The sequence below is a fragment of the Phaethon lepturus genome, unplaced genomic scaffold, assembly GCF_000687285.1.
Source record: "Phaethon lepturus isolate BGI_N335 unplaced genomic scaffold, ASM68728v1 scaffold18717, whole genome shotgun sequence".
In the NCBI taxonomy this organism is placed as follows: Eukaryota; Metazoa; Chordata; class Aves; order Phaethontiformes; family Phaethontidae; genus Phaethon; species Phaethon lepturus.
In genome coordinates, this window is record NW_010551405.1 from 1 (window position 1) to 25500 (window position 25500).

A 25500-nucleotide genomic window follows, 5' to 3' on the forward strand; every position below is an offset into this window, starting at 1 on the left:
TCCCTCTGCGCTCGGCGGCAGGGAGGGCGAGCGCTGGCCCCCTTCTGAGGGCGAAGCTGCCATGCTCTTCTCCCTGCCTGCCCCCCGGTCTTGGGGTCCCCCCCAGTCCTGCATGGGCCCAGGCGGCCGTGCGCCCAGCACGGCGGGATGCAGAAGCATTCAATAACCCTCGTCAGAAAGGCTAATCTGATGCAGGCTCTGAATGTCCAGATCGTGCCTGACCTACATGTTGTCTGGTTTTTCTACTTTTTATTATGTTTGGATATTGCTAATTGAGGGGTGGTGGAGGGGGCGGTCTGTTAGTTTGTAAAGCAGAAAGACATATCTGGATACAGAAAGAAAGAAACCCAGTGCATTTCTGCAATAATAACCCCCTGTTAGCATTATTTTCCCCCCTCTTACGAGAACAATACAGGCTCGCTGTAAGCTTGCCCAAACATGGGCTGCCTCTTATTATCCACTGGTGTGGTGCCTCGTGCGAGAGGGTCCTCTCTTGACTGGCTTCACGCGCTCAGCAGAAGCAAGGATGGGCTGGCACACCACTAACCGTGCTGTATCTGTAGCAAGTGCCACTGCTGAGGCACTAGGTTTCCGCAAAGGGGGAAAATGCGGAATGCTTTGGGCAAACCCGGTTCTTTCTGTTTGAAGTAGCAGATGCTCCTCTCCGGTTGACTCCAGTCACTGGCGTGGCTCTTGAAAGCTACGTGGTTCGAAGTCTCTGGTACTGCTTTTTCTTAGATGCTGGTGTCTATATTTTTTTAAAAAAGAAGTTAATAACTTTGTGATTGAATTGAAAGCCTCTGTGACATCTAACTGTCGGTATGAAAACAACTGTCTGTCTACCTTAAAGACGACCCGGCAACCTACCTTCCACGTCGTAGAAGGTTGCTGTGTATCTTTGGTCCTAGGCACCTAAGTGTACCTTTAGCCTGAGGAGATACTACACGAAACCCATCTGTCTGCTTTATGCATTTACAGAATTAGGTCTTCATTGGTGGGTTTTCTCTTCTGAGGCAATTTTTTATCGTCACTACTTACAGGGTATCGTATTTGATATTGAAAACTCAAGATTGTTCACCTTAAGTTTAATTGCAGTTTTATCCCAGAAGTGCAATAGCAGAACGCTTCAAATAAACAAGTCAGCTGGGGCAGGAGGGGTTGGGTTTTTTGTTAAACACCCCAATTTGACCTTCCTCCCCAAATACTAATCTTTACTGAAGGAGTTGCAAGGGGGAAGGGAAGTAGGATTTAACTTGTGTTCCAATAGCCTTTTCAGTTCCTGTTTTTTATTTCAGTGCTGGTTGAAGTACTTGTGAAAATTGCTCACCTGCAGGAAACATGAGGTCGCAGTACGTCACGGCGCCCACGGTCACTGTCCTTCTGTTCCTGCTGTGGATCCAGTCGTCAACAGGCTGCAATAAGGCTCTCTGTGCTAGTGATGTCAGCAAATGCCTGATACAGGTACAAGTCGCCTTGCCTTTGTTCGCTTTTAAGCATTTAAGATTTTGAAGCTATGCCTTGAAAAGATGCAGTGATACAAATAACTGTATTTTATGTTACAAAGTGTCTTTTTAAAGAAGTTAATTTGGTCTTCTGCACATATAAATGCAGATTAACATGCATTTTATAGATAATATTAGGTGTATGTGTATAAGGGCATGTTTCTTTTTTTAATGGAAACATTTTCAATTAGTGGATTATGATTGCTGGGTTATTGTTAGAAGCTACTACCAGTCACGCTGTTAGTTTTCGTCTCTTTCTTCTTTATTAGTGATATTATGAACAAGCAACAATTTAAAGCAGACATTTTATTAGAAAGGTTTCTGGGGGCAACAATTGTTTTTTTTTTTAAAGATAAGTGCAATATCAGCAGTTCAAATGTGCTTACAATGTTCCCATATCTCTCTGAGATGTTCCCCTTCTCTGTTCCCCTTAACTATCTGTCCACTTTCTTAACTCTGCCGGCCCAGACAGAGGGTCAGTCGTCAATGCCTGATGCTCTCCATAACATCAGGTTTGTAGAGTCGATGAAAAGATGCCTAAAATATCACATGAGAGAACTAACATGAGTAGGGACCTAACTTGTCTTAGAGTCCTGAGGTGCACTTGGAAAAGCTTTTTGATCAGGAGGGACCTATGGCCGTTAATGGTAATGAGCAAGCTCTGAAAGTGTGTGGATCTACCTTAAAAAAACCTTACAAACCAAAAACCCCCAAAAAACCAAAATGCGTCCAAGTTGAAGTTGTAGGCCATCAATATTAAACTCAAATCCAGTTGCTGCTTTTGACTCACTGTATGTAATGTCCACACAGTGAAAGAAACAGACTAAGACCATCATAGAACAGTTTGGGTTGGAAGGGACCCTTTTAAAGGTCATCTAGCCCAGTGCCCCAGCAGTGAGCAGGGACACCTTCAACTAGAGCAGGTTGCTCAGAGCTCCATCCAACCTGACCTTGAATGTTGGAGGGGCATCTACCACCTCTCTGGGCAACTTGTGCCAGGGTTTCACCACCCTCATCGTGGAAAACTTCTTCCTTATGTCTAGTCTAAATCTGCCCTCTTTTAGTTTAAAACCATTACCCCTTGTCCTATTCCAACAGGTCCTTCTAAAGAGTCTGGTCCAACTGCCTGAACCAATTCAGGGCTGACCAAAAGCTAAATCAAATTATTAAGGGCATTGTCCAAATGCCTCTTTAAAGGTCATCTAGCCCAGTGCCCCAGCAGTGAGCAGGGACACCTTCAACTAGAGCAGGTTGCTCAGAGCTCCATCCAACCTGACCTTGAATGTTGGAGGGGCATCTACCACCTCTCTGGGCAACTTGTGCCAGGGTTTCACCACCCTCATCGTGGAAAACTTCTTCCTTATGTCTAGTCTAAATCTGCCCTCTTTTAGTTTAAAACCATTACCCCTTGTCCTATTCCAACAGGTCCTTCTAAAGAGTCTGGTCCAACTGCCTGAACCAATTCAGGGCTGACCAAAAGCTAAATCAAATTATTAAGGGCATTGTCCAAATGCCTCTTAAACACTGACAGGCTTGGGGCATTGACCACCCCTCTAGGAAGCCTCTTTCAGTGTCTGACCACCTTCTTGGTAAAGAAATGCTTCCTCATGCCCAGCCTAAACCTCCCCCGGCACGGCTTTGAACCATTCCCACATGTCCTGTCACTGGATCCCAGGGAAAAGAGATCAGCACCTCCCTCTCCATGTCCGCTTCTCAGGAAGCTGAGGAGAGCAGTGGGGTCGCCCCTCAGCCTCCGTTTCTCCAAACGAGACAAGCCCAAAGTCCTCAGCTGCTCCTCACAGGACATTCCTTCCAGCCCTTTCACCGGGTTTGTTGCCCTCCTCTGGACACATTCAAGGACCTGGTGAAGTCCAGGTGACTGGAAAAAGGGAAACATTGCACCCATTTTTAAAAAGGGTAGAAAGGAGGACCCTGGGAACTATGGACCCATCAGCCTCAGCTCTGTGCCTGGGAAGGTCATGGAACAAATCCTCCTAGAAGCTCTGCTAAGGCACAGGGAGGACAGGGAGGTGATTCGAGACAGCCAGCATGGCTTCACCAAGGGCACGTCCTGCCTGACCAACCTCGTGGCCTTCTATGATGGAGTGACCACATCAGTGGACAAGGGAAGAGCTACTGATGTCGTCTATCTGGACTTCTGTAAGGCCTTTGACACAGTCCCCCACAACATCCTTCTATCTAATTGGAGAGAGATGGATTTGATGGGTGGACGAGGAACTGGTTGGATTGTTGCATCCAGAGGGTAGTGGTCAATGGCTCAATGTCCAGATGGAGATCAGTGATGAGTGGCGTCCCTCAGGGGTCCGTATTGGGACCAGCACTGTTCAGTATCTTCATCAATGACACAGACAGTGGGATCAAGTGCCCTCTCATCAAGTTTGCAGATGACGCCAAGCTGAGTGGTGCAGTTCACATGCCTGAGGGATGGGATGTTATCCAGAGAGACTTGCACAAGGTCGAAGAATGGGCCTGTGTGAACCTCATGAGGTTCTTCTATGAAGAAAGGCTGAAAGAGTTGGGGCTATTCAGCCTGGAGTAGAGAAGGCTCCGGGGAGACCTTATTGCAGCCTTTCAGTGCATAAAGCCTTTCAATTCTATAAGAAAGATGGGGACAGACTTTTTAGCAAAGCCTGTAACAACAGGACAAAGGGTAATGGTGTTAAACTAGAAGAGGGCGGATTTCGACTAGGTAGAAGAAAGAAATGTTTCACAATGAGGGTGGTGAAGCACTGGCACAGGTTGCCCAGAGAGGTGATAGATGCCCCATCCCTGGCAACATTCATGGTCAGGTTGGACGGGGCTCTGAGCAACCTGATCTAGTTGAAGATGTTTAAAGGTCCCTTCTAACCCAGACTGTTCTATGATCTCGTGACCTTCACATCCTTCTTAAATTGTGGAGTCAGCTGCAGCTTTTTTAAAAGAAACCGTTTCTTACTGCCTCTTTGTAGACTGGAAATGCAAAAGCAGAGAGCACATATATCATATGCTAGTAATGTGCTAGTATGTTTACTGTAAATGTATGATAACAGTATGAAAAGTGATGCAGAAGTGGCATGAAGCATTTCCATGTTCACTTCATTCCATTGACTTCTGTATAACAATTGTCTGGTTCACAAATGAAAATACTTGCTGGATTCACAAAGGAAGATAATTCATCCTACGGTAGGATGACTGTAGGATGAACTGTTGTCTTTCTGGCTTCTGCACTGCCGTTGCTTTAAAAAATACATAAAAAAAGAAAAGAAAAGAAATTGCCATTGCTTCTAATTCATCCACGGTCTGTAGAATTGTTAAATACAGGAGCAAGCAAGAGGCTTTTGACTTTTGCATTTTCAAAGACAATGTCAGTGTTTTTGCTGGTACGTTGGGCATTGCACGCTGTGACAAACCGATGCACTTACAAGTTCCTTCTTTTGCATTTTTTTGTGTCGCCTCTGGGCTTGAAACCTTTAAAAAGTAAGATGCCAGTTGTGTCACTGGCTGTACGAGGCACTTAAATAGCAAGCACAGTGGTGCGGATGTGTTGATACATATTCAGGAGAAAGCAGTTGGTCCAGATGAATGGGGACGAAGGGAAAAACAGGGAAGATTTATTGTCTCCTTTTCCTCTGCCGCTGAGGGACTCCACCATCCATAAAAGTACAGGCATCTCCTTCCCACTTACCATTTAAACTTCATTTTTACAAGCCCATCTGAATAGAGTAGAGCCCAGGAGGAGCGGGGGTAATGCTACCGGAGTCGTTCCTCGGCTGGGGATAAGGTGGCTCGTGCGGCTGTGCTCGACTGGGGGTATGTCGGCACGGCTGTGGCGACGCAGCTCCGCGCGTGCAGAGACACCCCTCTGCTGCTTTACTTGCTGTAGGTGGGTTCTCTCTTTCCTTCGTACGGGTGATGGATGTGAAACGCCTTTTTAAAGCGTTTGCCTAAAACTGAAATCGTGCGCAATTCCCCAAGACCCTGAAGTAACCCAGAACTGTGTACGGTTACGGGGGAATGCCGCTGTTCGTTTTCACCGTCTGGCTGCTCTCTTTCTGCGAACGGGCCTGACATACCAGTCAGTATTCATTCTTTATAGCAGTACAGATCAGGTCAGACTAGTCTGATTGTGGATATGAAGACTCCTAACGCTTTGACTTACAGCGATTATCATCTTTCTTCCTGGCTTTTTTTTTTTTAAATTTTGTTTTAAATCTTCAGTGCTGTTGTGGCAGAAGCGCCGCACTGCTGTGTGAAGTGCGTGTTGTTTCTTGGGTAGGTGTACAAGCGGAGTATATCCATGTATTATTTTTTTTTTCCCCTCTAAACTCTTCCTTCTGGAGAAATCTGAACTTAAAAATAAATTGCTATGTTGAGTGAGTTCCCTTGACTATCGCACAACATTTTTCCCTAAACTATTCTTATAACTGTTCTAGTTTGGCAAAATCTGTGGCTTGAAACCAAGATAATGTCACTCGGAGACAACTGGGGAGCAGAGAGAATGTGAATGTTTGTCATCTGCATCTGCGTGCAGAAAGTGAAGCCGCTTTTCTTAGAGGCATAATGAGACAAAAGACCTCCTCTCTCGAAAAGCATACAGTTAACATAAATATTTTTGCCAGCATGGCTAGAAGTCAGTACAGTCATTACTGCCACTCCTTAGGAGCCGCTCTGCTTAAGGGTGGTCCCTACATAAATATTTATTTTGTTAGATCCAGAACAGAGCATGAGATCAACAACTCGCACGCATTCAGCTTTCCTTTTACATCTTGAGGCCCTAGCTTAATTGGTGCTCTCGTAGTCTACTTCTTATTTTTCTGTAAGCAAAGGCCTGTAAGAAGATAGCTTCAGGTGTCTCTCCACACAAGCTTAGCCTTCACGGAAAAACTTCCTGTAGTTGTTGAAGGAGTTGTGGATAAGACTTGGGAGCACAGGCAGAGTGGGACCACAAAATCAAGTTCCGTGAAGGCTTTGGGTGTAGCACCTTCCCCTGTCTCTGGGATCGGGGTGTTGAAGTCGGTAGCTGACCGTTGCCTTGCTTTTCAGGTAGGCCACCGAGCCCTGGGCGCGCACGACGTGCGTATTGCCGTGTTTGTTCTAGCACGTCTGTTTGTTGGCTTGGACGCACGGGTTGTGTTGGTGTTTCCATGTGTGGAGGAGACGAGGAGGCCAGTTAACGCTCGCTGGGCGGCGCGGAGGCGTATATTGTGTCCTTGCAACACGGAGGAAACTCTTGAAGGCAGAAACCTCTAGGATGGGACGTTCCCACAGTTGTTTGTAGCAAACGAGTTCGAGGCGAGCCCCAGGCTGGCTCTCGCGGTGAGAAGCTACCTGCAGCGGCCGGGCGTGGCGGGGGGGGTCGCCGGTCCGGTGCGGAAAGCCGAGCTTCGCCGCCTCATCGGCAGCAGCTCTTCAGCTACGGCCGTAGGAAACAAGCGGTGCTCTGGTTCAGGCATGGGTTTCAGGTCTTTCTAAAGAGGGACTGTTTTCCGGAGAATACAGAGTTTTCTCTCCCAGACGCTACATGCCTGCGGTCCCCTTGGCTGGTGCAAGTATCGTTCCGATGAAAATCTCTCTTCGTCTTTGTCTTCACCTCCTGTTAATCTTGTGTACAAACTTGTCAGCTTGAAAGGATTTCCAAGACATTTTAGCCCTGTGGCATGAAATAAACACCACTCCTTAACTTCAGGGCTTAGGCATCTAAAAATTACTTTTAGTGTGTGTGTTGGAGCTGTAGTACGTAACACAGTTGGGTTAACAAAACAGTTCTGGCTGGTTTGCTTCCAGGAGATTTCTGTTATTAAACTGTTCTAGGAAAAAACATTAACTCTTTTTCTTTCACTTCCCCCCTCCAGTTTGCAAAGATGTTGCCAATGCCTTCAGGTCCTGTTTCTCGCTGCACTGAGAAAATAGTCTCTGTCATTTCAAGAAAGCTTTGAAAAAATGCAGATGTTAAATACCGTGTAAAAATCTTTATTTGTTCTCTGGAGCAGAAGTATCTTTACTGTACAAACATGCCTGCTTCCTATTTAGTGCTATTTAGGCTTATTCCTTGCCTGGCAAAATACATTCTCCGATGCACCTTCAGTAGTTCAGCTTGGGAAGTTGCCAGGTTCACTTATGAGTAATATTTTTCTTCCACTGACGCCTTGCCACCCCCAGCTATCAACAAGGAACGTTTCTCATTCTGCCTCGCTTCACCCACGTCTCATGTAAGCATTCTTTTAAAAAGATGTATCCTGTACAAGTATCCAGTGTGGATGAGTCAGGCAGAAGGACTCCAGAGTGGTTAAGGAAACCATGTATGTGCAAACACATACATGGAAAAACATACAGTTATTGCCCTGAAGAGACAGCTGAACTCTGAGAAGGGGGGAGCTGGAGAACTGTGCAGAAGACTAATTAGGTTGCTCTTTCTTCCCTCCTACCCCTCCAAGTTTAAAAAAAAAAAAAAAAGCTTAAAAAAAAAAGAAAAGAAAATAAAAAATTACACTGCTCGTAAGCCCTTCCTATAAAAATAAAGTTGTTAAAATACCAGTAGGTATGGTGATGCTATCCTAAGCTACTGCTTATGTGTATCGAAGCTAAGCAGAATTTTTTTTACTACGTTGCAAATGTGTAATTTAAGGTTGCATTTAATTCAGTGAGAATACTCCTCTTAGACTCACAGCAGTACAATCTATAAAACCGAAACAACTTAAAATCTAGTGAATTTCCTGGCTTTGATTTGTACATTACATTTAATAGTTTACGGAGAATCGCCTCCTCCCACATACTGGCTTATTGGTGTTGCAATGTCTTGAATAAGTACAAAGTTGTTTGTGCAGTTTTGCTGCTGAAGAACAAATACACAGGATTTTTTTAATGCTGATATGTATTAATATTATTCTCTGGCCAAGGTAACAGTATTTTACTCATGGTTGTTTCTAAAGTTGTTTTATTCAGGCTTTTTTATTCTCAAGGCTGACACAATCTGTTTCTCAAGCGGTAAGATAAATATTTTAGAAATGCGTCATTCATTCACATAAGTCATCTTTCTAAGTTTGTGGTGTCTCCTCTTGTGGAAAAAATTGTATATTAATGAGCCTGTTTTTCATCTTTCACTTGGAAACAGCATAGTAATAGGTGACATTAATAAACTTTGAGGATGAAAAAGTAAAAAATCCTGCTAGTTTTCCACTCTGTAAATACAAACTCAAGACGTAGCGAGGCTGCATATTGCAGAAATGCATGTGGACACAACGGAGTTCGCGCTCGGTCACGGTTCCCATCAAACTCTGCGGGCGACGGCATTTCTCGGCATTACGTAGAACACGCAGGAGTGTGTGAATTTTGTTTCTTTGCTGGCTTCAGGAAGATTTGTCATCGGGGAGGAATCAATGCATTTATCAATGAGATCAGTGCATTTATACTGCGTTAGTACGTTGTAGCGTGTCTGCGGCAGGTTTGGGTGTTCAGTTTCAGTCTGGAACTTGGAGCCCTGCAGCTTCATCTGCTGCATTCTTAAGCCCTGCCCTGTCCCCCTTGCTCTGGCCTCACCCTCCGAAATGCGCTCGTCGGTCTTCCGTGGGCCCGCGCGAGCTGGTGCGGGAGATCCCCGCGCAGCGGAGATGGGCAGTCGCCAGCGTTGCGGAATACAGAGAGAGCGGGGCTGGTACCTGCATCTCTCTGCCTTGCAAACTCACTCACGGTGTTTGATGTAAAAAGGCCTCCTTTCTTCCCTACCCGATGCTTCTTCACAGCAGCAGGGAAAGAATTACTTAAAAAAATGGAATTTTTCTTCCAAAGGCGCTACAGAAAGACTTTGAGGGTGATGCCCGCGTCTGCCCGTAAGGAGCGGCGTCCCTGACCCGGCTGTGGTTAGCTGAGGTGGAGCCTCGGGTGGCGACTCCAGGTTAGGAGAATTTCATGCCAAACCATCTTCCCGCCCTTCCCTCCTGTCCATGTGTGTCTGCCGACCACACCGCGGCGTGTCCCTCCCCTGCCTCTGGAGAACAGGATCAAAGGGCAGGGGTGGACGTCATCGTCCCCCTGGTCCGGCGCGTCACGGAGATTTGCTGGTGGCTCTTCCAGTAAAGCTGGGGGTGGGAAGGATCCCGTGGTCAGCGTTTCCAGTAACGGGATTTTGTTTTCTCACCAGTTGTGCGTAATGTGATAGTTAGGCAGACATCATCAAAACCAAATTCTTAGGCGGGACAACCAAATGGGACTTCTTGGCTGTCCACATTTTGCACTATGGCGTGACCCAAGCCCATATATTACTGTGACGTAGCTGCAGTCTTTTGGCCAAACTGGAATTACTAGTACAGGTTTGAGCTAGAGGGAAGGAGACCACCTGTTGTTTAGATTTCCTTCATCCATGTAGGCTATTTCCATGCTCTGAGGTTCACAAGTGTGTGTCTTCAGCAGAACTACTAAACCAGTGCCTTCAGGTTTAGGTAACATGAGGAGAAAGGTTTGTCGTCTTGCTTCCATGCCTTTTCTGTTTTTCTAGCTTAATAACAGTTAAAGAAAAATCTGTATGCATACCGTCTCACTTTCTAGAGGCTCCAGAAGTGTTGGAAGTATCCCAAGGTGTCGATTTTGGGGGGAAGAGGGAGACAGTCGTTTTCATAATAGAAAAAATGAATCAGCTGGGCCTGGGGAAAAAACCTAATCAGTTCACTAGTGCTGCAAACGGAGAGCGGTGTGTAACAAGCATTCCGAGATGCACAAAATCCTGTGGTCAGGTCACTGAGCCGAGTAAGTTCCTCTGAGAATCCACAAATAGGTGTGACAGTAGGTGTTGTGTATCTGCTTGAGTATGCACATTGCTGCTTATAGTAACCTCTCTTTTTAGCTAAATTATAGCGTATGCGTACTCCTTATATATAAAGAAACATCCTTCTTTGAATTTCCTGTTGGGAAAAACATTCAAAGAACTTGCAGATTCAGGCATACGTGGAAGTACATGCACCTTTCCCATGAATAGGATTTTTTTTTCTCTTTTAAATGCTTCCTAGCCAACTTTAGATTTGTCTTTAGAACTTCTCTATCCAAAAAACCCAAAAAAACTTGTAAAAAATCCTTTTGTAAACTAAGATCGGTTCTTTGGCTGGAACTGTTTTACCGTTTACTCACTGTATTAGCGTACTAAGCTTTTTTAATGCCGTAATTTGAGTTGCGGCTTGAGGAGGAATTGCTGTGCCGTGTGAGGATTTTGCATCTGGGGTTGGTGTGGTATAATGAGTTTCTGTTGTTTTCAGGAGCTGTGTCAGTGCCGCCCTGGGGAAGGGAACTGCTCCTGCTGCAAGGAGTGCATGCTCTGCCTGGGCACACTTTGGGATGAGTGCTGCGACTGTGTTGGTAAGTTTGCGTTTGTTTGGGATTTTCTTCTTTTGGTTTTTTTTTTTTTTTAAATTGCTTCCTCCTGCCACATGCTGAGCTCACAGTCTTATAATAGAAGTAAAACATCGGGACAGAATCTGTGCTTTAAACATCTTACAGCTCATTCTGTGGATACTAAGTAAACTACTGTGGGGAACCAAACATTTGAAGGCTGTATCTGCTCTGTGGAGTGGGAGGCGGTGGTAGTCCAGGTTTTGTTTGGTTAATGTCATTCCAACTGACTCATAACTTTGTCTCTAAAACACAAACTCCTTTCTGAATTGTCATCTTGAGGAAACTGTGCAGCACCTCCTTCATGGGGTTGGAAGCTGTACAGAGGTTTCTAGCTGTAAACTGGATTGAGAGGTAGCGCACAGGGACACTTGGTAGGGATAGCGCACTGTTCCCTTGAGTTCCCTTGTGAATCTAGTAGTCACCATGCATGGCCCAGTGTTTTCATCGTGCTTTTACTTGCAGAAAGAGCTCTTTGTGGAGGGTAAGAGAGAGGCATACAAGTCCTTACTGTAGAATTAGATGACAGTCTTAACAAGAACAGCATTACTAACAGGTAGTGTTCAGAGATTCCAGATATCTGCAAGTAAATGCTGCCCCTGCTTAAGGAGGATGTAATCCAGTTCCATCTCTTGTTTTAAATGTATTGAAAGCTTCATCCTCCTGTGGTTGCTGTAAGTCTCCCTCTGCTGCCATTCAAAATCCACCTGGCTTCCATGAAAGGGATGTGTCTTGAGTGTTGTACCTGCCCTCAGCTTCTCTGGCTGGCTGGATCGTCTCTGAATTCACGAAGATGGTTGGCTTCAAAATGCTCCTTTTCAGTGCAGTCCATTGCTTCTCCTGTTCCATCATGATGTGCACATGCTTTCCCACATCCTGCGTTTTGCTTGGTTCTGGATAGCTTACCTTTGCTTTACTGTCTTTCAGTAAGCAGCAAAGGGGCATGGTCTTGCGCATGTGTGATTCTTCCCAATGGCATAAAGTATTTTCAGCCCCTGCAACTGTGGAGGATATACACTTAGAAATAGGTCTTAGAATTTGTTTTTCCTATTTGATCTAAAATCTTTTAGTAAGCTCCTTGAAAAGTGAAAAATATACATATATCTCCTTTTTTTGCCATCCCCTTTGTCCTTTCCATGTCTTCTTGATTTTTGTAATGTAATACTAACGTGTGCTGTTGTCATTTTCAGTCATAGGGGTGGGGAATAGGATAGTAGGTTATTTCCCTAATTCAGAATTATTATCTGCTGTAGAAAGCAAGGCTTAGTGTGCCCAATCTCTTGTAGGGAGAGGAAGAACCTACCTCTTGGGATTGTGAAGCAAAAGAGCTGAGTGCACACACGGGTTTTTTTCTAAATTTGCGGATTACTCACTGTTCTGCTGCTGTTTCCTATGGTGTTATCCAGGAGATAAGTTAATGAGGTTTCTGGTTCAGTTTCCCAGTACTGAGTAAACTAAAACATTTCCTGATGGTTCTGTGGGTGCCTCAGACCTTGTTGGTTCTATGGTAAGGTCCTATTCTTCTTCTCTTCAGTGTAGGGTCATCCTTGCTGTAGCTTTATTCAAATGAGGAAACAGGAGTGCATGCCATACCCAGCTTCCTGGAGACAGTTCCTTGCTGATACTTATTTATATATCAATATAGTTGATATTTAAGTGTCTGTATAAGCTGATCACATCTAATGTAAAAGCAGATAGGTTGTCAGGTCTTTCGGGTCATTTCTGCTCTGGGGTCAGGAATTCCCTCCTACCTTCCAGCATTAATTCTGCTTCTGGTCAGTTGTCCTGAGTTTTCTGTGGATCTTCTCTCCCTTCTCTGAGAGGAACCAAGGCAGTAGAAGAGGGAGGAGAACAGCAGGTTCCTCCTTCCTGTTTTTCTAAGCTTTCTGGGTTAAGCTCTTCTAGTCCCTCGTGTAAAGGCTTGTCTCCTTCCATCATTTCAGTAGCCCATTTCTGCATCTTCTCATTTAAGAAAGATGGATTAGGACTGTGTACAACTCTGTGGGCTGGCTAAAATCTCCATGTGAGGACTGTGATGCTAGAAGGGAACTTGGATTTTCAGTAACAATATGTAGTAAGAGATGGGTAAGAGGAGGGTACAAAAGAAGGAAAAATACTTAAATTGAAAGGATTATTGCATGGCTTGTTACAGTTGAATACATTTGTGTTTCAGTTGCAGGAGACCTAGCTCTATCATATTGGCATAGTTATGTTTTAAATTCTGGTTATCAAATTTTGTCTTAAATCATTGGCTTCCAAAGCAGTAATGTAGGCACATTTGTTCCTTACCAGTTGTTCTTAAGTTAAGCTTTTTTATTTTTGCTTTAACCAAAGCTACTATATTATAATAACTATTATAAAATTATAATTATTAAAAAACTTTTCAAAAAATAGTAGGAGAGGAGGATCTTTGTGGAATGAGCAATGGTTTCTTGGTACCACCTTAAGATTATATTTTCATACTGGACTGATATGCACACATACTGTCCACATTCTGCAGTAATTTGATAAACAATTTTGATGTTATTTTTTTCCTGTGTGTCTTTCTTATCAGTGAAATTTATTTCCTGAATCCAACCTGACAGAGGGAGCTTCTAGAAAGACTCACTGGTTTCCATTTCCCAGCGTTAATAGAATTGCATCAGTTAAAGTGTACATCTCTTGATGTATCTGTACAAAACTGTTCCCTGGTCTGGTATCTTCCTAATGTACATTTTAGGTGGGCATCCTTTATTACAATTTTATGGTGAATATTCCAAGTGCTTACTAAAAGGTAATAGTGCAGTGATAGCAATTTTTGATTAAAGCAGTGAGTCCAGGAACATCTGTGAAGAGCAAACCTAGTTGAGAGGAGCAGGAAAATAACTGTTCATGGTAGGAAGTTTGCGTAAGTGGAATTATTTTTCAGTGTGACCTGATGTTGTTTGGAGAAGAGGCTTTTTTTTTTTTTTCCTTCTACCTAATACTTGGCTCACCCAGACTATCTTGTGTTGTTCCGGTTATTAAATGTGGGTAATGCTAACCACTGGCTTAAGATTTGCCAGATCTCATGCTAATCGTCATGGATGAACTTCAGTCTGTTTCGTTCATTATGGAAATCCATCTACCTAGATTGAAAAGATTGTGGTTTTGTATAAGGCTGTAGTTAAACACTGTTTCTGAAGCTGGAGTTCTCATGTATCTGCGGGCAGGAGATGCTTCTCTGCTCGTGTGGGGCAGGTAGACTTTGGACATTTATGTCCCGTATCGCTTTGATACTTTAAGGATTCGTGTACTTTACAGCAGTAGCTGTCTAAGACTGTGTCTGTGAAACTACCCAAAACGATATCCAGATGTACATGAGGAAAATGGATTCGTCTGTCTCTTGCCAGGTGACTTCTAGTAGTCTTTTATGGCTTCTGAGTTTAAATACCTATGCAGATACAATTTTGCCTTTTAATCTTGGTGGTTTCAATGTTTGGATTAAATCAAGATACCTTTGAGTTTCATTGCTAGTAATAAATGTTAGTGTTTAAATGGTTACTGAAAAAATGGCACCTGCATTGCACATTACAAAAACATTTTGTAAGAAGTGACAAAGAGAAAAAAGATTACGAGGTTTCAAAAAAAGTACCACAAAATATGTTGAAAAAGAAGGAAGAGGTAACCTGGAAATAAGCATTTTGCCTGTAGTGACCCCTCCAACGAAGTAGCAAAACGAGGTTCATCTCAGCTGTCTCTAAGCAGGTAAAGTAATTCAGACTCTGGCTCCCTCTTGATAGTGATCTTTGCATCTCTGGCAGACGATTAAAAAGATCTAGTGCACTGCTGCAGCGGATGAGACCAAATACTTGAATTGTGATCAAAAGTTTCATGTACCTCAGGACTTGTCAAGATACTACCTTCATTCAGTTGTAAGCTTTCATTCCAGATTTATGCTAGTATCGATTATACTGTGCTTTGACTCTTTTCCCAGGGGAAGCAAACGTTTGGTTGAGCTCTTCATATTCTGAACTGTAACGCTAGCATAAAAAGGCAAGAAAAATGCTGTTTAGATGAGCTTTTCCTTTTCCCTTGGATCTCACAAGTCACAGGTGTGTTTTGTGGAAGTCTGCAGGGATCTGAAACCTGCCATTACAGAAAGCGTGTCCTGCTGTATTTGGTGGCACTTCTGCTGCTGAGCTAAGAGTGGGATATATATGAAAGGGCTCTGTTATGTTTAACAAAAAAAGCAATTTTAATTTTCTAATTATTCCCGCCTGTTTCAAGGAGAAGAGCTTAGGGAGTTTCGTGTAACTCACTGTTCCATTCCTCTGCAGGTATGTGCAATCCGCGCAATTACAGTGACACCCCCCCAACATCCAAGAGCACTGTCGAGGAGTTGCATGAACCAATTCCTTCCCTTTTCCGAGCGCTGACAGAAGGGGATACTCAGCTGAACTGGAATATCGTTTCCTTCCCTGTGGCAGAAGAACTGTCGCACCATGAGAACCTCGTTTCCTTTTTAGAAACAGTGAACCAGCCACAGCATCAGAACGTCTCTGTTCCAAGCAACAACGTCCACGCACCTTACTCTAGTGACAAAGGTAATGAGTATAGTGTCTAAATTGATAGCGTTTCCTCTTGTCCCTTCCAGGAGCCTTCTCGGTGCATCTTCTGCGCTTGTCTGTGCTCGCTTCTCCTTTTCCCTCTGAACAAAGGCTGAAAAATTCAGTCTAATTTTGAGCGTGACGTAACAAAAGGAGTGAGGCAAAAATATTGAGGAACATGGAAGATGGTGTTAAAGTGTCTGATGATCTTAGGAGGTGCTGAACCACATGAGTTTGTTATCTCTATAATTCCTCTGGTGGCACGAGGCAGTTTGTTCACGTTATTTCACATGCACTGGCATGGTATGTTCTTTGATTTTGAAGCAGTTACCTGTAGCTTAGGAGACAGGACAAACCAAAAACTGAATGCAAATCATGTATCAGTGCAGAGGTAGGCAACTGAAATGCATGGCTTCAGAGGTTTGAGAAAGCCACATGCCATAAACGGTTGTATCTGGACTAGATGTTTCTTTCTTTCTCTGAGCTGGCATAACCTGAACTCTTTAGGAGGATGGTTTGTAGGAAATCCAGGATTAATAGTAAACCTGAGGAAGATTAGCAAGTTTGCTCTTTATGTTGAGGAGGGACATGTGACAGGCAATCTTAAAAATAAGCAATTTGGGGGCGAGGGTTCAACTTACGAACTCTATATCAAGTTTTTTATATTCTCGCTTACGGTTTAGAGGACAGACTTCAGAATATTGTCTGCTGGGGGCAGGGGTGAAGATGAGAAGTTTGAGGTAGTGACAACAGTGGCATAAGAAAAATACTCTCTGCTTCTTGGTTTCCATACTAAACCTGAAATACTTTTCCCTGCAAATCATTACATCAGGCTTAAAAAAATCCCATAAGCAGTTCATCGTGAAATTGCTGCTTAACAGGCAAAAAAGAGCATCTGATTTGTTTTATTAGTGTAATTAATGCCTTGCTTCCTTCCCAACACACACTTTAAATATTTGTAACACCATATGTTGCTGTTGTGATGGCTCTTTTATCTTATCAATGAAAGATACCGTAATTGATGGGCACGCTGCTTTTCCATACCACTGTGAACCTTTGACCTAGTTATGTTTCTGAGTAGGACTGCTGTTGATTAAATGGGATCGTAATGGCAACTTTTCTGATTTCCTTTGGTTAAGGCACGTTAAAACATAAATTAATTCCAGAACTGGGAAACCAGATGGTCAGAGAACATCTCATTCATATGTGTTTGGCATTACTGAAGCACTTGCTCGCCATGAGAATGATGCAGAAAGCCATGTTAAATGGCAAGCCACAAAAAGCCCTGTGTGCAAACACTACCAGTATTTAAAGATGTAAATTATACCCAGGGGAAAAAAATTATGCTTGGAACAATCTTGAATATATCCCACTACTCATAGGTACAGCGGCCCAGATGGCTGTTCCCTGACAGTCCTTTACTGCCATACCAGCAGGATGGTCTAATGATAGTTTTGGATTAAACTTGGAACTTGCATTGCATCTCAAGGGTGTGGAAGAGTTTTGAGTTTAACACCACAGACAAATACATAACACTGCAATTTTTTCTTAGTCAAAAGTCTCAATTTATTTTACTAACAACATGTTGGAGATTAGGTTGAGGGTGCTTTCACTGGGATAATGACAGTCCAAAAACAACAGTTATATTTGGAAATAGTTACCAAATGCCACTGGTTTTCGGGCTTCAGTAGACACTTAGAACAGAAATAAAGGTCAGAACTGTTCTTGTAATATTGGCTATGCATCCTCCATCTTAGTGATCAGTGAAGAACTGGAAAAGGTAGAAGATGGCTGTCAACATCCTAAACTTTTAAATATCTAGATATGTAAGCCTGTTGAGGAGTCTGTCATTTCTTGGCCACAATGTAGATAACTTTGTAGTGCTCTTCTTTTACAGAAGTCATATTAAAGCTTGCTTATAAAAACACGTATGATTCGAGCAGTGAGAAAGAAGGTGGAAAGAAAAGTTGGCTTGGTCAGTTGATGTTTTTTATGGTAGAAGCAAGGACAACTGGGGGATTGTACCTCTTGTGCTGGATGTTGCGTGAGCCAGGTTGCGGCATTGGTTTTAATACTTTTTTTTTTTTAATGAGTTCAATGGGGACGCAGTAACCAAAAGGTGGAGGGGTGGTAGGTCAAGTGCCAAAGACCCTAGTGAGCACAGGCACAGAGAGGGAGCCCAGGAAGTTCCTGGAGTCTGGTGGCTTCTGCCCATGCGAAGTTCAGTCACATAGTCGAGTTGCTGTGGTTTATCAAGCTACCATGTGCTAGAACCACGGTAGTGGAGGGTGGGCCTGCACCTGTGAATGTGTGCGTGCTCAGCTGCAGTAAACACAAGCTTAGCCTGACCATTGTCTCTTTACCCTTTCCTTCTCCCCAGATGTGCTGCTAGGCGTAAGGGCAGATCTTAACAAATGGAGATGTCCTTCGGGTGACTCGCTAAGCAGTTGTCTTCAAGGCTGTGACATTCAGGGATTTCCAAGAATATTCCTGTGAGCGGGAGCACAGATGCTTTAATGGTTTCTTGACAGTGCTGTGCCTCCTCCATTTTGTGGTGCTTCTGTGGCTCCTGGCGTGCTTCACTCCAACATGGTGTGCTGGCAGCAGCCTATTTCTTTTATTGCCTGTAAAGTGAGAGGGGCTAAGGAGAGGTAAATTTTGGTAAGTAGTCTCTCTGCTGTCTTCTGGAATACATCCCAAAATTTGGGAAGGCTCTGCCTATAAATCCTCCTTGTCACATCACGTAACTGGGTTCTGATTTTAATTTCAGCACGCATTCAGGCAGGGACCCGCTGTTAAGCTGGTCTGGGGTGCCAGACTTGCTCGATGCAGTTCTGGGTGGGTGCCAGGAAAAGCAGCACCAGCTGCGGGATCCAGCGAGCTTTGTGCCTGAGCACCGTGAAGCCACCGGCCCCGGGAGGGCAGCTGTGGATCCGGGAGGAGGTGGGGTGCGGTGGGATATAAAGCATTCCTTTCTCGCCCCAGCCTACCGAGATCCCGTGCGGCAGGCCTTGAACTTCCCCGTTATTATCTTAATGAGTGTCTTCCCTTTCCTCCTGTGAATTGACTTTTAATGTTCCGGCTGCCAAAGTATGTGTGCGCTGCCGTCGTTCTTCCCATCAGCAGTTTCTGGCATTTGAACTGCTACTTCAGAGAGGATTGCGATGATTATTAATCTAGAGCTACATTTATACTTTATTCTTTTTCCTTTGCTTTTAGCTGATACCCTCAGAGCTCTGAACTGTGAGTTCAGACGTTTAAATAAGCTTAATTGTTTCAGATGATGACAGGATGTTGGCGAGAGAGGGGAACTAGATAATCTTTTGGCGACCGATGAAACAAAAATCTGTGTTGTAGTAGTTAAGGGTTTCTGACGCTGCTTGGTGACACGGGGGATGGCGTCCACGCTGCGCTTCCGCTCCCCCCCAGTGCCATCCAGGTAGAGGAGCGCTACAAATGCAGTAAAGTGGCACCTATCTCAGTAGGGACTCTAGGAAAACTTCTTTTTTTTTTTTTTCAAAAATATTTCTTTTATAAGTTCTGATCGGCAAAAGATGGTATGGCTGCTGAAGGGACAGTTACCTTTTGTCTTCTCCGAGTTGCTAAATTCTTCCGTAGTGCACCAATACAGATCTCACTTGCAGCGTAGACAGTATCGTAGCAAAGCTTGATAGAAACATGAGTCCATTTCTTCTGATCATTTTGAATTTAGACGTGATTGTTGTTTCTCCTACATAATCTTTGTTGAGTATGAATTGGGGGGAAAAAAGTGAGAAACTCATGTTCTGGAAAAAAAAGAATGCTGATGCATCCTTCTCCCTCCCCATACCTGTAGTCTGTAGTCCTCGCTGTGTGAAAATGGGCAAAATGCAGATGAAAGAGCTGTTGCTGCACTAAGTAACATCATTTTTATCTACACTGAGGGAGCCAAGTGATGACTATGTAATTAGGTTTGTGAAACAATTTAAATACTCTCCCGGATCCCAACTGAGCCTGTAGGTATGTATTTTTTTTTTCCCCTGTGTACCTGTTTCTGAAGCCTATAAAGAGAGATGTAATGCCTGATGCGAGGAACTCTCCTGTTTTCAGTAATTCAGCATCTACATGGGCACACAGACGCTGCTGAGGAGGGGACCATGAGTGTCCCTTGATGAACAAAGTGCACCCCGGCCAATCTGACTCATTCAGACCTGGCAAGTCTTGGAGTGAGCGAGACTTCAGGAACGGTTTGGTAGTGTATACAATGGAGCATGTCCTCCAGCTGCTTACGAGAGCTACTGGGCACCAGCCAGGTCTACTGCTGGCTCTGGCCTGCTGTGTACAGTCTGTCCTCTCCCCTTCGCAGCATTTTTGGACTGGTCCTCTAGGACCTAATCCTCTTGGCTTGTGTGCAGGCGGAAATAAACTTTCTTCTCCACGCTCCAGTCAGTCAAGATTAATGTCCTTGGTTGTTGCTGCCACCTTAATAAGGTTGAGGTTTGGCTTTGGTTCCCATTTTGGTCGGAGAGTGGTCGAGGAGACCAGTCTCTCCAGTCTCACAGGGCCTGACTGCTGTTGTCTGGTTCTGCCAGGGTTATGGGCCTGGTGCTGCCCATCTTCCAGCCTCCTTCCCTTGGAGATATCTTCACTTGTGCAAAAGAAAGGCTTACGTGCCTCCAGCTGGGGCGTGATGCACAGAGGGAACATGCCAGGCTGAGTGGGTCCTCATGGGGAGGGAGTCACTCTGGGCATTTCAATCCTCTGAGGAGATGGTGCTCGAAAACAGGGCCAAGCAGTTGTCTTTGTAGCGAAGAGCTAGATGGTGCCTCTGTGTGTGTCAGAACTACCATAGGGATTCTCAGCAGTGCATTAAAAGCTGGATGCTGCTGCTCTGAAGACAAGAGGAACAGCTGGGACTAGCCATCTCCGGCTACAAGGAGGAGTAAAAGGGGAAGGACAGCCTTCGGATAGACCAAGCCTGGACAGTGAGCCCTGCTGTCGGAGGAATAGCAGAGGCGAGACTACTAGGAGGAGATGCCAGTAAGAGCCACTAGCTGCCTCATACATACTGCTGCTGGAGGAGGACCAGAGCGTGGTTTTCTAGGGATGGTATGACAGTTGTGCCTATCTGCTGCCGTACACGTGCTCCGCTCTTTGTGGTACAGCCTGCTTTTCCACAAGGCTGCGACTGTGTCCTGAGCCACCAATGTAGTGCATACGTTGGTTGGATTCCACTGAGCAGCAGACAGGAACTTCAGGCATAGGTAGTTCAGTGTCATGGATCTTTGCATCCTAGAAATGACATGCTCTTCTTCTGCAAGAGGTTTATTTCAAGTTTCAGCAGGCATAAGCTGCTCTTCTGACTTCTGCAGAACTTCTGAACTGGTACTGTCACAGATGAGGCTAACACAAAGGTGAACACAGGCATTTCCTAACACAGACGGGACTGGTCATTCTCTGGTGTGGAGACAGGGTGCAAGCGCTGGGAGCAGCTAACCCACCTCAGAGCGTGCAGAACCTTCCTGACAGCCTCTCCTGACTTACTGGCTTTCCTTTGCATGTTGCAAGTAGGAGTGCGGTGATCAGTATGATAGCAGTGAGCACTTCTAGCCATCCTTGCGAGAGGACTCTGGTTGCTTTAAAAGAGTTTTTCCACTACTGTCTAGAGAGAGCAATGAGTCATTTCGCCTTCTCAAGCTGATCCGGAGATTGGGTCAGTCAGGTGGACATGGCATCTCAAAAGCTGATTTTGCAGCAAGAAACCTTTCTGGATTAGCCAGGATTGCCTGTGTCGGGGCAGAGGCTGTGTGCCTCCAGCTGACGTCTTCTAAGACTGACCTTATTTATGGCATTTAAGGTCAAACTTGAGAAGAAAACTACTAAAAAGGCATCAAAGGAGTGAACTGAGATTAAGCAAGAGGGTATAAAGAGAATGAATACTTCTTAGAGAAGTATTATATATATTATAGAAGCTTCTGTAAGGTTCCTGTGCTTGCACACCAGCACTGAACTGGATGACTGATGGGACACTGCTGCTTGGATCTCGTGATGGACACTGCCTGGAGACTCACTTCTACTTTTTCACACCCTGCTCTTCCACTGAAAACCTCCTGTGAGGATTGAGGGGGACAGATACCTGGGAGTGCCTGGGCCTCCTGAGAATGGAGGGCATATGCTCCTTCTTGGGACCCAGGCAATCTTAGTTTTTTTGTCGCTGGTGATGAAACGTTGTCAAGTCCTTGTGCGTTCTCTGTAACAAGATGGAGCTGCTGTGTGGCACCTAGGTGGTTTCTTGACTATGACGCTGTGGTGGCTGCCTCCCCTTACTGCTTTTCAGCTTTGGCTGAGGACTTCGGTATACACCTGGCTGGTGCTAAGTGCTACCACAGCATACGCTTCCGTTTTGCTCTTTCCCCCCTCCTCTGTGAATAAGGTGTCCTTATTGAAGCAGGAGATATGTTGGTTCATTTTAGGCAGAGGTTTTGTTCTCTGAGAACTCTTTCTCTGGTTGCTGTGCCTCAGGCTGTATTATAAAGGGTCATAGAAATAGCAGTGCCAAAAATGGGACGGGACACAGTGTATTTTGTTGACATTCCCAGCAGTACTTCAGGTACTCCAAGATTTTGTGGACAACTGCAGCTTTACGCACAGCACAGCTTTCCTGGGAGCAGAAAACTGCTTCAGCTATGGGTCTGCACTTCCTCCCCAAGAACCTTATTGCCTGTTGCATTGCATACGGTGTCTGCAAGAAGTGTACATCAATTCAGAGCCTGAACAAGGCAGTTAATTCTCTCTTGCTTTCAGTGGGATGGCAGCATGTCCTGTGATCCTCTTGCAGTTGTTTAGGTAGTAGTAAAAGAGTTTGACAGTGATCAAGGTTCCCTCATGTTTTGACATTCCCATACATGTTTTGACAAATGAAAATTCTTAGAAGGGTAGGCATGGTTTCCAGATGTGAAGGAGGAGGACGTGTCCACAGGAAAGCTGGCAGGTACATTGTGCTCTCCTCTATGTTGTGTTGTTCCTTGCCACGTGTACAGAGATCATCTATTGTTGGTGCTGGGGAAACTGACTGCATAGATCTGATGGCTTGTAGGGTGTTGAAGAGCCTTGGTGGCCTCAACCCACCTTTGGACCTCACCTTAGGAGCTTGCCATGAGATGTGCATACTACTGAGGTTGCTAATCTATGGGACACCAATGTTTTGAAGGGGAGGTTCTGGTGCACTTCAGCCTCCCAAGACTTACTCACAGATAAGAGACTGAATAAATGCTATGGTTAACTACTACACTGCTCTGGGAGTCCTTTGATTACTCACCCTTCTCCATAATCATAAAAAAACAAACAAACCAACACTGTCTTGATTTAACATTTGTGTTTGTATTATGTTTTCCTAATCCATATTGGAATGTAGGTCAGTATGTTTCTCCTGGATCCAAGCACCGTAAGTAGTAATAGGCTAGAAAGCCCCTTGACACCTCCTGCTTACAAATCTGTCTGATGTGTGCGGGTGAGACATTCATGTTTGTCGACAGCTTTCAGTTGTGCTTTTCCCCAAAGTGTGCCCTGTTATGTTGGGGTAAATGTGATGCAGTGCAGGCCCTTTCGAGGGTGAACAAAGTTATGGTCTAATCACCCGGTCAGCACAGAAGAAAGTTGGTAGAATCTGTCAGCTTGGAGAACTGGAAGTAGACTGGGAAGGGTTGTTTTTATTTTATAATTGTGGTGAATGCTTCAGCTTCAGTTGGAGGTTGCACCGCCAAACTTCATGGCATTTCAAGTAGTTGCATGGATGTTAGCAGAATAGAGTCAATGCTCGGGCAGAAGGGGTTTCTTAATCTTAGTAGTAAAGCTGGCGTTGTTGCTATAAAAAGGAGAAAAAAGTGCAGTTTCAAGTTGAGGAAAACGGGATTCTCTAGCTCTGATTTAATGTAGTTTAAGAATATTGCTGACTTGAGGGGGTGTTTATACACTTAGATAAGTGGCTTTTGGTGTTTTTTAAAAAAATTCTTTAAAACTGAACTTTTCAATGAGAGCATATAATAATTGCTGGCAACCGTGAAAGTGGTATCTTGATGATGCTTGCTTCTTATTTTGGCATAGCCCATCCTTAGACTTTAAAAGGTATCCCTCATAACCGTGGGACACACAAAAACACCCATTCTTGCCTGTGACTATAGAAATAAATTAAGCCAGAGGCAGAGCAGACAACAGGTTGAGTTGTAGACACTGAAAACTTGAAGTTGATAGATCACACCTTGGGCCTCTGTCTTTTCTCTGCTTTCACTATCACCTTTTTTTTCTTTATGCCTCATAGTCACAATGATTTGCAATCCTACTTCAAAAGCTGCACATTTTATTGATTTTTAACTAACCTTTAAAAATATTTTAAGACCTTTTAAACCACATTTTTTCCCCCTCTTGGTTTAGAACACATGTGTACTGTGGTGTATTTTGATGACTGCATGTCAATACATCAGTGCAAGATCTCTTGCGAGTCCATGGGAGCATCCAAATACCGATGGTTTCACAACGCCTGCTGTGAGTGTATTGGGCCAGAATGCATCGACTATGGCAGTAAAACTGTAAAATGTATGAACTGCATGTTTTGAAGCAGGAAAATTGTAATATAGCGATACTGAGGCCAAAGTAATCTCTCTCGGATAAAGAGACGGGGATTGCAAATACTGCCTTTTGGTGGAGTGCCTACTGGTTGCAATTAAATGTACCTGGTTGAAAAAAAAGATGTATAAAATCTGAAAACTTTTTTCTTTTTTTTTGTAATTCATTTAAGCAAGGCTAACTAGTAGAAATTTCAACACTATGTTTTAAGTTTATTTTTCTTTATTTCTGCTCAAATGGTACAGCCATGCTCATCCCTGCTGTTCTGATTGTCTTCCTTTGATTTGAAAGTATTGACTATACAGGTTTTCAGAATGTAGTATATCTTGTAGTTTAGAGTAGGGAAACCTTAAGAATATGGTAATGAGATTCCCATCAACTAAGTTCAACAAATAACCAAATGGCTGTTAGGTTGGAGGGGGTACTTGTTCTTTAGGGGCTGGGTATTTTTGGTTTTAGTTTCTGGTTTTGTTTTTTAACTTTATTATCTTCCGGTTTTTGAGCTTAGTCTTCTATTGTGAAAGTTATATTTGGGGAAGAAGAAAATTGATGCTTTCTTTTCAAGTTCAGTGCATGGGCTGTCATGGATAAAATCCTAACTTCTTAGAAGGGCTGCCCAACAAAACACTATGTATGGGACACTTTTCTTCCAAGTTTCATTTGCCCTGCTCTCGTAAGTACATTGGAGCCTGTGTTAAGTAATGTATATATTTAAAAAAAAAAAAATCTCTTTTCAGTCTTCTCTTAGATACCAAAATAAAGCTGTTAAGTGCAGTTGCATCTCCCTCCTTTTGCACTGTTCTCTAGGGTTGCTTACTCCCTGAACGTTCAGTCCAGTAAAGGAAACATGAAAGGGTGTTATGGGTTTAACAACTAAATGAATAAAGAACAAAGAAATGACATGAACTAGTAAGTGGTACAGGGTTACCAGTTGAGCAGTTGGCAGTAGGCATGTTCCCATTTAGTAGTTTGCTGTGAATATTTATTCCAAAATGTAGTTCTTTTGCTTTTTTCCCCCACACAAAATGTCGTCACTGAAGAAGGGAAGATGTGTCTGCAAAGGCAAAATTAGGATGTTCTGAATTTAGAATATTCTGTCCTTTTTTCTATGTAAGAGTTTGAATGTGTTGACGGTTACATAGCAGTTACTATGACCCAGTTAGGTCTCCATTGGTAATGGTACTAAGTACAAGAAGAAAGTGTATGAGTAGTTAATGATCAGCTTTTGGTATTTATAATGATGTGGGTTTTAACTCCTTGAAATTTTGTTTAAATGCATATATGCATATGCACACACGAAAAAGAATTTAACTATTCATGTTTCTCTCACTAACCTCAGTCTAGAGGGATTAAACTGTTTTCTAGATACACCTGTCTCTCTGTACCATGTACAAATGAAAGCAGTCGTTTTAAATTGATTTTGTTGAAAAGTTTCCCTGAATGTTTTTTTCATT

At 43.8% G+C, this 25500-nt stretch overlaps 1 protein-coding gene across 1 annotated transcript; it reads left to right on the forward strand.

Moving 5' to 3' along the window:
• The first annotated feature begins 1295 nt into the window (after positions 1 to 1295).
• TWSG1 (twisted gastrulation BMP signaling modulator 1) lies at positions 1296 to 24342 on the forward strand. The gene is made up of 4 exons (XM_010290910.1): positions 1296 to 1461; positions 10745 to 10844; positions 15176 to 15442; positions 23855 to 24342. The coding sequence occupies exons 1-4, from the start codon at positions 1339 to 1341 to the stop codon at positions 24034 to 24036; spliced, it is 672 nt and encodes a 223-aa protein (XP_010289212.1). The 5' UTR covers positions 1296 to 1338; the 3' UTR covers positions 24037 to 24342.
• The last annotated feature ends 1158 nt before the right edge of the window (positions 24343 to 25500 follow it).

What these genes read in the sequence shown, in the direction of transcription:
- TWSG1 (XM_010290910.1), top strand. Translation starts at nt 1,339, where the DNA reads ATGAGGTCGCAGTACGTCACGGCGCCCACGGTCACTGTCCTTCTGTTC. An exon ending in TCAGCAAATGCCTGATACAG is followed by an intron (nt 1,462 to 10,744) that starts GTACAAGTCGCC and finishes TGTTGTTTTCAG; the next exon opens with GAGCTGTGTCAGTGCCGCCC. An exon ending in ACCTTACTCTAGTGACAAAG is followed by an intron (nt 15,443 to 23,854) that starts GTAATGAGTATA and finishes CTCTTGGTTTAG; the next exon opens with AACACATGTGTACTGTGGTG.